The sequence below is a fragment of the Schistocerca serialis genome, chromosome 6 (genome assembly GCF_023864345.2).
Source record: "Schistocerca serialis cubense isolate TAMUIC-IGC-003099 chromosome 6, iqSchSeri2.2, whole genome shotgun sequence".
NCBI classification, from domain to species: domain Eukaryota; kingdom Metazoa; phylum Arthropoda; class Insecta; order Orthoptera; family Acrididae; genus Schistocerca; species Schistocerca serialis.
In genome coordinates this window covers 389,373,360-389,390,321 of record NC_064643.1, presented here as the reverse complement: position 1 = coordinate 389,390,321, position 16,962 = coordinate 389,373,360, and the positions used below count along the sequence as shown (strand labels likewise).

General features: G+C 41.7%; 1 protein-coding gene across 3 annotated transcripts in view; it reads right to left on the bottom strand.

The window, feature by feature from the left end:
* LOC126483800 (farnesyl pyrophosphate synthase-like) overlaps positions 1 to 16,962 on the bottom strand; it is a 60,207-nt gene that overhangs the window by 13,211 nt on the left and 30,034 nt on the right. For 2 of the 3 annotated variants that reach the window (XM_050106979.1, XM_050106980.1), the window contains 2 exons: positions 5,444 to 5,521; positions 2,146 to 2,280 (listed from right to left, as the gene is read on the bottom strand). In XM_050106979.1, coding sequence (XP_049962936.1) covers positions 2,146 to 2,280; positions 5,444 to 5,521 — 213 coding nt within the window. Of the gene's footprint in view, positions 1 to 2,145; positions 2,281 to 5,443; positions 5,522 to 13,526; positions 13,681 to 16,962 lie in introns of those variants that run through there. The other variant, XR_007587779.1, reaches the window with a different exon arrangement.

Genomic DNA, 16,962 nt, shown 5'->3' with positions numbered 1-16,962 from the left:
AATATGTAAGCTGATGTATTCTAGTATGTGAAATACATGACACAAATGAATTGCGGTAGTGTAATGGATGCCATATATGCTTGGAGTGTGAAAGAAAATGAACCTTAGAGCAAGGAATCTTAACCAAAGATAGAAAGCTCTATCTCTTTGGCAAAAAGCAAGAACCCTCATGTCTCCACCAGAGATAATTGAAAAAATGTAAAGTTCTTTGTAGCCTTCTCTAGCTCTATTACATCAATGTAATGTCACGAAATGTAAATTCAGGATACTTTAATTTTATTTGTTATTTACAGTTTACGCATAATATTTAACATCAGAAGATAATACTGGTCATACACAGTTACTGGTTTCAAAATAGACTCATTTTCAAAAAAAAAGATTTCTTATGCGGAAATTACTTTTTCCATAAACATCATATTATACTCAAGAATGAACATTGGGCAGTTTCATTATGATGATGTCAGAATTTTGCTCATATGCTGTGCGAGGGTTATTGTGATTAAACTGGGTAGCACTTCATTTCACCGAGCGAGGTGGCGCATTGGTTAGCACACTGGACTCGCATTCGGGAGGACGACGGTTCAATCCCGTCTCCGGCCATCCAGATTTAGGTTTTCCGTGATTTCCCTAAATCGTTTCAGGCAAATGCCGGGATGGTTCCTTTGAAAGGGCACGGCCGATTTCCTTCCCAATCCTTCCCTAACCCGAGCTTGCGCTCCGTCTCTAATGACCTCGTTGTCGACGGGACGTTAAACACTAACCACCACCACCACCACCACTTCATTTCATTTTTTGTAAATGACATAATACACCACTTTCATTAACACAAGACACTAATACTGCAAGTATGATTTATTGGGGATATGTTATATGTTACTTATTGCTAGCAATTCACTTAAAATAAGCATACATATGAATCAAATGCAATACTTTTGTGAATGGTGCCTGCATCTAAATTATGTTAATTCAAGAACATTTCATACACCTTGTTATTTCTGTATATATTTAGTTCTTATGGAAATTTTCTTTATTATATTTGCAACTAATATTACTGCTTATTGAAATAATTGTAAATGGTACCCCAAAGATAAGTGACATAAGTGAAATTTTTTTCCATTAAAATGTTGAAACTGGGACTACTGACATCAGAGATACAATTGTTAATAATGAACATAATAAAACATTTCTATTTTGGTGGCTCTTGGAAAATTTATATCTGTACTTTGATTATGAACTATAAATGACAGTTAAATACTTATTTTTTTACACACAAACTAAAAGTTTATAGTTCTGGAATACAGAAGCATAATATACAATGAAAAGTTACATTGGTATTTAAAATTTAATTTTATGATTTCTTCCACCATCTGAATAAAAAAGGTGATTGGGGTTAACAAAGAGGCTAAATTTTTGCCAAAGGATTTTGAGAAGCTTGTAGTTCAGTTTTCCTGCAGTTTTTGTACTATCCCAGATTTATTATTATCTGTACATCTACACAAGTAACATTAAATTATCAGTATTCATCCATGATCTCATTGTTAAATGACACTTTATGTTAGCTGCCAGCACATGATAACTACATTCCAAGGTACATTTATTGATCTTTCCATTCAAACTAAATTACATTCCTTGCCAGTGGATATCTCCGGCTTCAACCATACGGCATACCGCAAAGCTCACTGTAACGTCCACAATATTTTTTGTAAGCACAGCAGTAATAGCTTCGTTGCTTTGCATACTTGTTTTACACTTTGCTCCTACTCACAAAGTGGTTATTCATACGTTAGAATCTCTCAAATTTGTTTTTTACACTCTAAATCGATAATCCCATTTAGCCTGAGGAAACCGGTGATTACACTGCAAACACTGAAGTTAAGGGAGTTAATGTGAATCTTTATGTCTACAATTAGAGGAAATTCTCCTCTACCTAACACAGTTGTTCTACCTCAGCTTATTTATTTACTGGAATAGTACTCAAGCGCAACATGTATACAGCAGTATAGTGATTTCAAACAGTATTCCAGGGATATATTTCACATTTCTGTACACTATACTGATGAATTTGACTGAATGGCAATCATATATAAATAAGAAGCACTAAATATATAAATATGGCAAGGTTTCAATACGATTAAAGCATCTTACCTTAAACACTATTTGCTGTTGATGGTTTGCTCGTTGCAGAGCTGTCACAGCCAGCCATGAGCATTTTCCTGTGGCAATATCACTTCCAACCTTTCCAGTAACATCAGAATCACCAAAACAATCCAAATAGTCATCCTAAAGAGGGAGAAAGAATTTGTTTGAACATTGACTTGTTTTTATATTAACATAAGAGGATCTAAACTCCATTCCTCATGCTTCCAAATTTAGTGTCACTACATTAATCACAGAAACAACCAATTAGAAAGACAGGAAGAAGGGAGAAAACCCACAGATATCTATAGCAGTGGTGGCTAGGGGTACAAAGAGCAAAACATATTTTATGAAAGATATTATATGCTTACATTAAATAGTCATTCCACAGATCCTATATGATGTGAAGATGTGTAAACAAAATAAAATAAAAATCATTTTCAAATAAACAAATACAATAATTGTCATAAACATGTCTATGGACACATTCTCAAGTTCATAAACTAATTGCTAGACTATCTGATATGGTAGCATTGCCTGGAGTCCCTGAGCTCCAGATACATAATGCTCTCCTTATTGGAGAAAAACTGCATCACTTCAATAACAATGACTAAAATGTGTATATAAAAACAAAGATGATGTGACTTACCATACGAAAGCGCTGGCAGGTCGATAGACACACAAACAAACACAAACATACACACAAAATTCAAGCTTTCGCAACCAACGGTTGCTTCGTCAGGAAAGAGGGAAGGAGAGGGAAAGACGAAAGGATGTGGGTTTTAAGGGAGAGGGTAAGGAGTCATTCCAATCCCGGGAGCGGAAAGACTTACCTTAGGAGGAAAAAGGGACAGGTATACACTCACGCACACACACACACACACACACACACACACGCACACACACACACGCACACACACACACGCACACACACACACGCACACACATATATCCATCCACACATACACAGACACAAGCAGACATTTGTAAAGGCAAAGAGTGGGCAGAGATGTCAGTCGAGGCGGAAGTACGGAGGCAAAGATGTTGTTGAAAGACAGGTGAGGTATGAGCGGCGGCAACTTGAAATTAGTGGAGGTTGAGGCCTGGCGGATAACGATAAGAGAGGATATACTGAAGGGCAAGTTCCCATCTCCGGAGTTCTGACAGGTTGGTGTTAGTGGGAAGTATCCAGATAACCCGGACGGTGTAACACTGTGCCAAGATGTGCTGGCCGTGCACCAAGGCATGTTTAGTCACAGGGTGATCCTCATTACCAACAAACACTATCTGCCTGTGTCCATTCATGCGAATGGACAGTTTGTTGCTGGTCATTCCCACATAGAAAGCTTCACAGTGTAGGCAGGTCAGTTGGTAAATCACGTGGGTGCTTTCACACGTGGCTCTGCCTTTGAATATGTACACCCTCCGGGTTACAGGACTGGAGTAGGTGGTGGTGGGAGGGTGCACTGGACAGGTTTTACATCGGGGTTGGTTACAAGGGTAGGAGTCAGAGGGTAGGGAAGGTGGTTTGGGGATTTCATAGGGATGAACTAAGAGGTACGAAGGTTAGGTGGACGGCGGAAAGACACTCTTGGTGGAGTGGGGAGGATTTCATGAAGGATGGATCTCATTTCAGGGCAGGATTTGAGGAAGTCGTATCCCTGCTGGAGAGCCACATTCAGAGTCTGATCCAGTCCCGGAAAGTATCCTGTCACAAGTGGGGCACTTTTGTGGTTCTTCTGTGAGAGGTTCTGAATTTGAGGGGATGAGGAAGTGGCTCTGGTTATTTGCTTCTGTACCAGGTCGGGAGGGTAGTAGCAGGATGCGAAAGCTGTTTTCAGGTTGTTGGTGTAATGCTTCAGGGATTCCTGACTGGAGCAGATTCGTTTGCCACGAAGACCTAGGCTGTAGGGAAGGGACCATTTGATGTGGAATGGGTGGCAGCTGTCATAATGGAGGTACTGTTGCTTGTTGGTGGGTTTGATGTGGACGGACGTTGACCTCCATCTGTCCAATGGCCATCTTCACATGTCCGTCCACATCAAACCCACCAACAAGCAACAGTACCTCCATTATGACAGCTGCCACCCATTCCACATCAAACGGTCCCTTCCCTACAGCCTAGGTCTTCGTGGCAAACGAATCTGCTCCAGTCCGGAATCCCTGAAGCATTACACCAACAACCTGAAAACAGCTTTCGCATCCCGCTACTATCCTCCCGACCTGGTACAGAAGCAAATAACCAGAGCCACTTCCTCATCCCCTCAAACCCAGAACTTCCCACAGAAGAACCACAAAAGTGCCCCACTTGTGACAGGATACTTTCCGGGACTGGATCAGACTCTGAATGTGGCTCTCCAGCAGGGATACGACTTCCTCAAATCCTGCCCTGAAATGAGATCCATCTTTCATGAAATCCTCCCCACTCCACCAAGAGTGTCTTTCCGCCGTCCACCTAACCTTCGTAACCTCTTAGTTCATCCCTATGAAATCCCCAAACCACCTCCCCTACCCTCTGACTCCTACCCTTGTAACCGACCCCGGTGTAAAACCTGTCCAGTGCACCCTCCCACCACCACCTACTCCAGTCCTGTAACCCGGAGGGTGTACACATTCAAAGGCAGAGCCACGTGTGAAAGCAACCACGTGATTTACCAACTGACCTGCCTACACTGTGAAGCTTTCTATGTGGGAATGACCAGCAACAAACTGTCCATTCGCATGAATGGACACAGGCAGAAAGTGTTTGTTGGTAATGAGAATCACCCAGTGGCTAAACATGCCTTGGTGCACGGCCAGCACATCTTGGCACAGTGTTACACCGTCCGGGTTATCTGGATACTTCCCACTAACACCAACCTGTCAGAACTCTGGAGATGGGAACTTGCCCTTCAGCATATCCTCTCTTCTAATTTCTAATTTCAATTTGCCGCCACTCATACGTCACCTGTCTTTCAACAACATCTTTGCCTCTGTACTTCTGCCTCGACTGACATCTCTGCCCAAACTCTTTGCCTTTACAAATGTCTGCTTGTGTCTGTGTATGTGTGGATGGATATGTGTGTGTGTGTGTGTGTGTGTGTGTGTGTGTGTGTGTGTGTGTGTGTGTGTGTGTGTGGAATGACTCCCTACCCTCTCCCTTAAAACCCACATCCTTTCGTCTTCCCCTCTCCTTCCCTCTTTCCTGACGAAGCAACCAGTGCTTTCGTATGGTAAGTCACATCATCTTTGTTTTTAGATATATTTTTCCCGCGTGGAATGTTTCCCTCTATTATATTCATATCATTGACTAAAATGTATAGCGTACCTGGACCTGGAAGAAGTGTCCCATTTCTAGTAGTACTGCTTTAGCCTGATTGTGTGCTTCAGGTTTCTTTAATCCAGCCTGCAAGAGCATAAGAACAGAAAACACAATCATAAACTATATCAAAAAATTAAATTTCATAACAATTCACAAAACAAAAATATTGCTTCATACATAGCCATCCCTATTCTCTGTTCTTCCCAGTTTAAGAATAATTCTGTAATACAGCAAGAAATACGAATGGGGAAAAAACGGGCTACAATTTCTTGTTGTTCCATGTTATTCTATCTTGCAGTGTGAGGATGTAGAAAGTATCATTAAAACTGTAAGTCCAAAACATGCAACACAAAGAGAGATGTTTGCTGGTTTGTAAATAAGACAACCTTATAACATAGCAATTATACACTTGGTCTTATCCCATTCCCAATAATAATATAATTTTTTTTCTCTTGATTTTACCCCTTTCCTCAATTACATATATACAATGGAATAATATGTAAAATGAACATAGAATCAGGCAACAGAAAACTACTTATACTAAGTTCAGAGCTTTTACTCTTTCTCTAGTGAAAGCACGCACACGTTAGATGGCCTTGGGCAAGTACAGAAAGGGCAACAGCCTCAACGGGTGCGGGGCAAAGTCAGGACATGTGGGGACCAAGCAGCAATCGGTATTGTAATTGTAATCTGTCGAAGCTGCGTTGGTAAAGTACTGGAACTTCAAGCGCCGATAGAAAGCACCGAAGCTGAAATCGTTATAGGTACAGAAAGCTGGCTTAAGCCAGAGATAAATTCTGCCGAAATTTTTACAAAGGTACAGACGGTGTTTAGAAAGGATAGATTGCATGCAACCGGTGGTGGAGTGTTCGTCGCTGTTAGTAGTAATTTATCCTGTAGTGAAGTAGAAGTGGATAGTTCCTGTGAATTATTATGGGTGGAGGTTACACTCAACAACCGAACTAGGTTAATAATTGGCTCCTTTTACCGACCTCCCGACTCAGCAGCATTAGTGGCAGAACAACTGAGAGAAAATTTGGAATACATTTCACATAAATTTTCTCAGCATGTTATAGTCTTAGGTGGAGATTTCAATTTACCAGATATAGACTGGGACACTCAGATGTTTAGGACAGGTGGTAGGGACAGAGCATCGAGTGACATTACACTGAGTGCACTATCCGAAAATTACCTCGAGCAATTAAACAGAGAACCGACTCGTGGAGATAACATCTTGGACCTAATGATAACAAACAGACCCGAACTTCTCAACTCTGTATGTGCAGAACAGGGAATCAGTGATCATAAGGCCGTTGCAGCTGAATATGGAAGTTAATAGGAATATAAAAAAAGGGAGGAAGGTTTATCTGTTTAGCAAGAGTAATAGAAGGCTGATTTCAGACTACCTAACAGATCAAAACGAAAATTTCTGTTCCGACACTGACAATGTTGAGTGTTTATGGAAAAGTTCAAGGCAATCGTAAAATGCGTTTTAGACAGGTACGTGCCGAGTAAAACTGTGAAGGACGGGAAAAACCCACCGTGGTACAACAACAAAGTTAGGAAACTACTGCGAAAGCAAAGAGAGCTCCACTCCAAGTTTAAACGCAGCCAAAACCTCTCAGACAAACAGAAGCTAAACGATGTCAAAGTTAGCGTAAGGAGGGCTATGCGTGAAGCATTCAGTGAATTCGAAAGTAAAATTCTATGTACCGACTTGACAGAAAATCCTCGGAAGTTCTGGTCTTACGTTAAATCGGTAAGTGGCTCAAAACAGCATGTCCACACTCCGGGATGATGATGGCATTGAAACAGAGGATGATACGCGTAAAGCTGAAATACTAAACACCTTTTTCCAAAGCTGTTTCACAGAGGAAGACTGCACTGCAGTTCCTTCTCTAAATCCTTGCACAAACGAAAAAATGGCTGACATCGAAATAAGTGTCCAAGGACTAGAAAAGCAACTGGAATCACTCAACAGAGGAAAGTTCACTGGACCTGATGGGATACCAATTCGATTCTACACAGAGTACACGAAAGAACTTGCCCCCCTTCTAACAGCCGTGTACCGCAAGTCTCTAGAGGAACGGAAGGTTCCAAATGATTGGACAAGAGCACAGGTATTCCCAGTCTTCAAGAAGGGTCGTCGAGCAGATGCACAAAACTATAGACGTATATCTCTGACGTCGATCTGTTGTAGAATTTTAGAACATGTTTTTTTTGCTCAAGTATCATGTCGTTTTTGGAAACCCAGAATCTACTATGTAGGAATCAACATGGATTCCGGAAACAGCGATCGTGTGAGACCCAACTCGCTTTATTTGTTGATGAGACCCAGAAAATATTAGATACAGGCTCCCAGGTAGATGCTATTTTTCTTGACTTCCGGAAGGCGTTCGATACAGTTCCGCACTGTCGCCTGATAAACAAAGTAGGAGCCTACGGAATATCAGACCAGCTGTGTGACTGGATTGAAGAGTTTTTAGCAAACAGAACACAGCATGTTGTTATCAATGGAGAGACGTTTACAGACGTTAAAGTAACCTCTGGCGTGCCACAGGGGAATGTTATGGGACCATTGCTTTTCACAATACATATATATGACCTAGTAGATAGTGTCTGAAGTTCCATGCGGCTTTTCACAGATGATGCTGTAGTATACAGAGAAGTTGCAGCATTAGAAAATTGTAGCGAAATGCAGGAAGATCTGCAGCGGATAGGCATTTGGTGCAGGGAGTGGCAACTGACCCTTAACATAGACAAATGTAATGTACTGCGAATACATAGAAAGAAGGATCCTTTATTGTATGATTATATGATAGCGGAACAAACACTGGCAGCAGTTACTTCTGTAAAATATCTGGGAGTATGCGTGTGGAACGATTTGAAGTGGAATGATCATATAAAATTAATTGTTGGTAAGGTGGGTACCAGGTTGAGATTCATTAGGAGAGTTCTTAGAAAATGTAGTCCATCAACAAAGGAGGTGGCTTACAAAACACTTGTTCGACCTATACTTGAGTATTGCTCATCAGTGTGGGATCCGTACCAGATCGGGTTGACGGAGGAGATAGAGAAGATCCAAAGAAGAGCGGCACGTTTCGTCACAGGGTTATTTGGTAACCGTGATAGCGTTACGGAGATGTTTAACAAACTCAAGTGGCAGACTCTGCAAGAGAGGCGCTCTGCATAGCGGCGTAGCTTGCTCGCCAGGTTTCGAGAGGGTGCGTTTCTGGATGAGGTATCGAATATATTGCTTCCCCCTCCTTATACCTCCCGAGGAGATCACGAATGTAAAATTAGAGAGATTAGAGCGTGCACGGAGGCTTTCAGACAGTCGTTCTTCCCGCGAACCATACGCGACTGGAACAGGAAAGGGAGGTAATGACAGTGGCACGTAAAGTGCCCTCCGCCACACACTGTTGGGTGGCTTGCAGAGTATAAATGTAGATGTAGATGTAAACACATGTACATACGCATGCACACGCACACGCGAGGTGAAACCAACTGTTCATTTGTTGATAATCAGTAGCAACTGCCTGAGCAGATGTAGTTGAGGAGGGGGTAGAGAAGGAAGCATGAGGCGAGGAGGGGGTGGTGGGGCAGTGTGACGCAAGTCTTTCCACAGATGACTCAGTAGCTGCCCACCAAGACCATGGAGTTCAGAGGATAAAGCATATAAAGCATAGGGAGAGGGAGAGGAGGAGGAGGAGGAGGAGAGGAAGGTGAATATGAGGGAGGCAGGGAAGGAAGAGAGGAAGGGGGTGGAAAAGGGGGGAAGAGACGAAGAAGAGTGATGGAAGAAGGTCGTACATGATCCAGACCCGGAAGAGTGCTGTGGACAGAAGAGAGAAGGGTCAAGGTAAGGTGTGACAGTGGGAAACAGGTTAGCAGAGGTTTAGGCCAGGGGGACTCTCAGATTGCAGTGTATGCTGGAGAGAGAATTCCCACTGGCGTAGTTAAGAGAAACTTGCGCTGGAAAGGGAGTATCCAAATTGCTCACAAAGTGAAGCAGTTGTTTAAGTCATTTCTGTTGTGGTGCACGGCATGTTCAACTGGATCATCATGTTAGCGGTTTGCTACAGTTTGGTGGTGCCTATTCATGTGAGTAGACATCTGGTTACTTACAACCACAAAGAACACTGTACAGTAATTGCAGCATAGCTGATATATAACATGATTGCTTTTACATGTGACACTGCCTTTTATAGGGTATGAAATGCCTGTGACTGGACTGTGACAGAAGGTAGTGAGTGGGTGTATGGGACAGGTCTTGCACCTGGGACAACCACAAGGGAATGACATGAAATACGTTAAATTTATTTACAGTTGCAAATACGGACAACCATCAGCTGTGTAATGGAATGAGAACAATGCAAATTTGTGCCAGAGCAGGACTCAAACCCAGACTTTCAGCTTATCACACATCATCACCTTACCAGTAGACTATCTGAGCATGATTCACGGCCAGCCCAAATCTCCATATGCCCATATTTCTAAACAACAGAGCCACTGCAATACTATACAAGGTGACGACCCACGGTGTGCAGGAGTGGGAGCATGATTGGAATAGGGGTGAACAGGAATACTATGTAGGTTGGGTGGTCAGTGGAACACAACCTTGAGTCATGTGGGTAGGATATGCCTCATGTCAGGGTACGACAAAAGAAAAAAAATCTCTGGTGAAGGATGTTGTTGAGCTATTCAAGGTCTGAATGATACTGGGTGATAAGAAGAGTGCTGGTTGGTTGTTGATTAAGCGTTATTGGTCTCAGAGGAGGAGATGGCATAGGAAATCTGTATACGACACTGTCTGTCAATAAAGGCTCTGACAAGGTTATCGATATATTTCGGCAACTCCTGCTTTTCACTGTAGATGTGACATCTAAGGGCGATGATGCTGTAAGGAAGAGACTTTTTGATGTGGAACGGGTGACAGCTGTCAATGTGGAGGTACTGTTTGTAGTTGGTGCACTTTATGTGAACAGCTACATTCATGGATCGACCTGAGAAGTAGAGAGAGACATCTAGGGAAGGAGCTTGTTGAGTTGAGATGGACCAAGTTATGTGGATTTGTAAGTAGGTGTTGAGGTGATGGAGGCAAGAGCAAGGATTGTTCCTGCCACTAGTCCATATCATGAAAATGTTAACTTATTTATGGGGGCCAGTTGGACAAATCCTTCCCTCTCCAGTCAACAGCTAAAACTCCTTGTCCAGTTTAGATTCACGCGCAGTGGTACATGGAATCTTTGCAAATACTGAAATGTGCCATCAAGTCCAAACACCCAGGAATGTTGACAGACAGCATCATTCTGTTGGACGATAATGCCCACCTACATGTTGCCATCGTTGTTTTGCGTATGCTGCAAAAGTTTCGCTGGGAAGCCCCTACATATTCTCCATACAGTTCTGACCTCTCCCCCATGAGATTTTGATATTTTTGGAGTACTGAAGAAAGATTTGTGGTCATTGATTTGCTTCAGATGAGGAGGTGAATGCTGGATACAATCACGGTTCCCTAGACCACCACAAACTTTTTTTCCACGTGTGCATTGGTCATCTCTTCGCACAGTGGGAAAAATATATTAACAGTTATGGTGATTACTTTTGACATAATAAACTACACTTATTTTTTCCCAATCTGTCTCCTTTTCATTTGACTGTCCCATATACATAAATAACAACCAGCAGAAAAAATGCTCCTATCAGAGCACAAGAAAGGTGAAAAAGATTGACCGACAAGTGGGGTACCATCTGCCTCATTTTATCTTTCTCAGCACCTTTAAAAAGTTCACAAAAAAATGGCATCTTTTACACAGCCATCTTGGAATCTGCAGCTGGGGTATGATCCACTGCGAAAAATGGTGAAAAACACTTCTTTTGGGTTTCCTCAGGAACGGCCCACAGATTTACGCAAATGCATCAATTAATTAATTCATCAGTATACCCATCAGTTTAATTAAATCACAGGTATACCCATCATCAATCAATCTATTTAATTTTATGTGCATATTTTATATACACAAGTAGGCTAACTTTGAACGTCTTTATGTGGGATAGGGATAAAGATACCAAGAAAATTTCAAGGTTGTTCGAGATCAGGATCTTGGCAATACATTGAAAAAAATTCAGCCAGTTTTCCGAGGAACTCCCCATGAACTAATGGTGTCTCCATAAGCCCCATTTAAGCCCACTGCAGACCACATCAAAAGCAAACAGAACCAACTAATTTCCTCTATTTGCCTAAGCAGGAGGAAGTGTGTAATGTTCATACTTTGACCCTGTACTGTAGGATAGTGACACTATGGTGATCCTTTTGCCGGATGTACAAATGGGCCCTTGCCCAAGTTATATCCAAAACAATTGATCCTAACTTTTTATCACCAACAGAACCAGAGGTATGAGCACTGGAAAATACCATTTCTATCTGCGGCATTTTGGAGCATACTAGTAAGCACGCTCTCACATGCATATCAATTCATCACATATCTGAAGGATTCAGAGGAGGATACACACACAAACAAGATAGAAAATGTTGATGGGCTTTCAGGTGAGGCCTTCAGAGCCAACAGAATACACATACACCTGAACAGCTACATTGTCACTGCTGTCTGCTTTGGACAAACAGTGCAGTTTGATTGGGACAAAGGATTGTATTGGGTGGAGTGTGTGGGGGGAAAAATTAGGTGAGAAGCAGAAAGAAGGGTCAGAGGGAAAGATGGCTGACAAATGAGAGGGAGGCACAGAAAGTACAAAGCTTGTTTGTTTCATAAAGTCTGCTAGAAAATAAGATTGATTCATGATAACTAGAGACAGCAAAATTCTGTGTAAACAAAAAGTGAAAAAAAAGTTAAGTTTGCGATTTCTGTCAATATAATGTGAAACTGACAGTTTTTATGAGATATCACTGATGTGACATTTCCTGACACTTTGGCACAACTTCTTGTATAAAAATGGTATGTTTTTGGGATACCTTTAATGTGGTGACTCAATTAAACTAGATATTTTTGTAATAAGCAAGTATAAATACGAAAAACATCATCAAATACAGACTTAAATCAGTCACAATCAAGATTGTGCATCCAACAGGTGCAATGTAGGGGTATGTATGTGTGCTCGCGTGCATGTGTGTGTGTGTGTGTGTGGGGGGGGGGGGGGGGGTGTTCACATGAGTGCTCTAGCTCTTTTTCTTTCTCTTTTGTGCACACATGTCGATGATTCAATGCTTCTGCTATTTGGTGAGTGGTCTCCTTTACTTCTGAACTTTCAACATTCTGCCAGAACTTTCCTTACTAGATATAAAAACCTATATTAATTTAAGTGGGTGAAGGACCTATATTGGAGTAAACAATGTGGTTAAGCAGCAGATGTGTTCTGCTAAGTATACTTGATAGATCTGTTGAGTGTTACCATCCAATGGAGCTGTTTGGTATGAATAGTTGTCTGTAGATGTCAAACAACACAAAATTATTAATTCTATCTAAAGGATCCTATCACAGTAAATGTACTGCCAAGCAAGCTATTATCATGGCGACCTGACTATTATACAACTGAGTACATGACAATTCTTTGTTCATTACACCACAAGTCACACTCTGTGGTTTAAGTGGAGGGATATGTGAGGAAATGAACAGTCCTATTAACCTTAAGCCTTGAACAGGTGAAGGGATGCCTCATGGAATAATCACAGGTTTTATAACATTATCATTATTAGCTTTTTGTAGAATGGATATTTTGTTGTGAAATAAGATGTTTCAGGAGAGCCTACAACAGTACGAGTCATAAGAGCTGAAATTATAGGTATATACATGGGCTATACAATGGTACAGCAGTATCACTGGAGCTTGCCACTAGATGCATTCTAGAGGCCTACCGAGCACATTTACCAGGTAATAGGAGATACTAATGGAGATGCTGTGTTCTGTTAATGTTTTGTTTTATTCTGTCAAAGTAGAAATGTCTTGTCTTTAAAGCAAAAACAATTGCATACTGAATATAAGGCTCTCGGGTCTGTTACACAAGTTGTATCAAAAGAGATTCACTTGATTTCATAAGCCGATATGTGCTACATGAATGAAGGAAAGTTTACCTTGGTTCATCCTCCTGCTGATAGGGGTCTCTCTGATGCAGCTAGCTGAATCATTTATTATCCATTGTGCACCGGGTTGAGGTGCCAATAACACAGCAACAAGCATGGTGAAAATTTCATTTTTCAACAGGACAGAGCACGACCACACTGGCACCTGCATGTAAAAGCATTTTTTAACAACGAGCTGCCACAACAATATATCAACTGTGTGGGATGTATGGATATTGGACTACACCATTGGCTTCTAAAGTCACCTGAGCTCATTGTACAGGGGTTGGACAAAAGTATGGAAACATGGCAAGAAATGCTTGCTTGAACATAAATGCAGATGCTAGCCAAGCCTGCAGGTTATGCTATTGTATTTGATCATGAACAGCATCTGTTCAATGTCCTCAATATTGCAAACATCTGTCGTCAGAGAAGAGTTCTGTGCACTTACGAGTACACTATGTCAAAGCTAATGAATTCAAATGTGGGAAATTGTTGGTGCTCATATGGTGCGTGTTTTTGAAGTGGACAACAGCTGCAAAGGTCACTGCAGAATTGAATGTCACAATCAAGAACACTATCAGCACCAGAACAACCCGAAGATAGCTCTACAAGCAGGGAATTGCAGGGTGGCTGGAATTCAAAAACAACTCCTCAGTGATGCAAATCCCTGTAACAGAAAAGCATGGTGCTAAAGTCATAAAATCTGGAATATGGAGCAATGGAACAGTCATTTGGTTGGGTGAGTCTTGTTGCACACTGTTCGCAACTTCTGGACGAGTTTATACCCCAAGAGTGAATTACGGCGGGGTATGCCTTGATGATTTGGGTGGCCGTATCATGGTATTCCATTGGCCCCGTGGTTTCTCTGCAGATTGCATTGCTGCCAAGGATTACATGACCATTTTGGCTGATCAGGTCCATCTCATGGTACAATGTAGTTTCCTTAGTGGTGATGGTGTGTTCCAAGACGACAGCAATCTGTTTCCACAGCTCAAATTGTCCGGGACTGGTTTTGTGAGCAAGAGGATGAATAGTCACATTTCCCCAGCCCATCACAGGAACTAGGTTTCAATGTTATTGATTCCCTGTGGTTTACTTTGGAGAGGAGGGTGTGCGATCACTATCCACCTCCATCATCGTTACCTGAACATTTCACTATTTTGAAAAACCATACAGTACCTGTATCTTGCCATTCCTAGACAACTGGAAGCTGTTTTGTATGTGAAGCACTTTCCTACACTGTATCAGGCATTGTAATGCATTGTGTTTTATATTTACATATTTTTGTCCATTCACTGTATGTAGCTGTGTGAAAGACTAGGTGCCTCTCATTCCAGCAACTTTTGGCAACACCACATAGCAACAGCATGAGTGCAGTAACCCCAGACATGCTTGCAAAAGTATGGAACTAGTTTAACTATTGTCTGTATGTTTATCCGGCATTCAGTGAAGGGTACATTGGAAATTTGTAAAAGGTGAATGAAAACTTTGATCCTGAACATGTGCTCCTGTATCAGTGGAAAGATCTTGGTTTTGTGTAAGCTGAGGTTTAGTGAACAAGATGGAGCCCTTTTTTGTCAACAGTTAGATGCAGGGACTATTCAGTCTCCCAGTAATAACGATTTTGCTCTCTACCTATGCTCGAGTTTCTTCTTGCCAGCCTTCCTGTGCCTCAAGACCACCAGTAGTTTGGCTTGACACTCTTCAAACATCCTACTGTGACAGTAACTAAAGTACTGTTGATTAACTATTGATACATTTATGTCAGCCTTACAACAACCTTTAGTAAGATCCATCACCAAGGTGTTACTGGTTATCACTCCGTAGTATTTTCATTATTTCACCACCAAGCCCTCACAGGGAGCTTCTTACTTTAATCACGTGCTGTCCTAATACTTCGCAAGCCTCAAAATGTTCTCTCCTTCTATGATGAGCCATGTCAAACTGACAGCAGACAGCCATGTACGTTGAGCATTTGCACCCAGAATTTAAATGCCTGTGGAATCAATACCCACATGCAGCTGATGAGAAGGCAGAGCCTGCAGCAATAAGCCTGCCACCCACAATGCCCAACAGTGCCGTAGCCCAGCTCCTTGCCCCACCACTATTGTGTGCAGCTAAGTGTTGCCAGAACAATGGTCTGGACGCCGCACAACTTCCCATGCTCCACACATGGTCACATACAGTCACTGAATTCCCATCTATGATGTAAGCAAAAGCTGACAACTTCTCTAAACTTGAGACATGAACCTGCGTTAGGGAAATATTAATTTTGTGATCTACCTTCATCACATAAGTTTGATATCTGATGATATCAATTCTGCCCATTTGCTTGCCCTGCCCATGTAATCTGTTGATGTTTAGAACCATCACATTATTTCTGTCACTTTTCCACTGAGATTCATGCATTTTCAAGTGTACTTGTTTAATCAACACCATCAAACACCAGCACATATGCAGCTCTACCACACAAACAACACTCTTACACTAGTCCTCAGGGATTCTGAAAACCTCAGTTTCTTCCCATAGCACTTAACCAGAAATAGCTGCTATTGCCAGCATCTACAAGTGACATTGTTATGCAGATCCCATTAACTTAGAGAAGTTGTTTAACTGAAAATCAAATGCAGTGTTTTCAGGCTCTTAGATTATCTCCATATTAAAACCATACTTTTCAATCAGTCTCTATTTCTACACAGGGGATTCTGGCATGATGGACAGTTTTATACCCACAGTTGCCAGTAAGATACTACACACCAGAACAAACAGGGCATGCCACACTGATACACAGCATCCACCAAGAAAATTGTTTGCTGTTTCGCAGGTTAGTACTTATCATGTTTACTATCTCTGCAACCATCCCAACCTCTTCACCTTACATAAGAGAGTGAGAATTAATTTTTAACTATTCCATCTGACTCCACTGAACAATTCCAGGAAAATCATTAAAGGAACTGAAGTTTGAACTTGTTGCCCGCTCTCTGCTGCTGCGCATGCCAGTGCTCATCCCTTCGCTGCTCTGCCTCTATGCACGGAAATGCTGTCTTACGTGACGCGAGCTGCAACCTGTTCACCCTCTTACTGCTTCATACACTTAAGTCTCCTTGGCACTGAAGCTTTGGTGAAAGGTATTTCAAATGGTAATTCTGGCAAGTATAAGATGAATGGATTCAAACTTAAGTTTAAAGTGTACTCTAATTGAGCAGACAGTTTAATTGTCAGTGTGATGATATCACAGTGGGAACTATTAAACAAATGGCTACTACCAGTCAAAGTGGCATGGTAAGCCTGATTTACAAGGGCATGGTCATAACAAATTATGGTAGCCATTAGTAGTGTGGCTACGGTGAACAGCCAGCTGTCACTGGCAGTGATGAATACTGGATCATACCCTATAGGTACTATCTGTGGGTACAGTGGTGTCAAAACCTCAGCTAATAAGAGA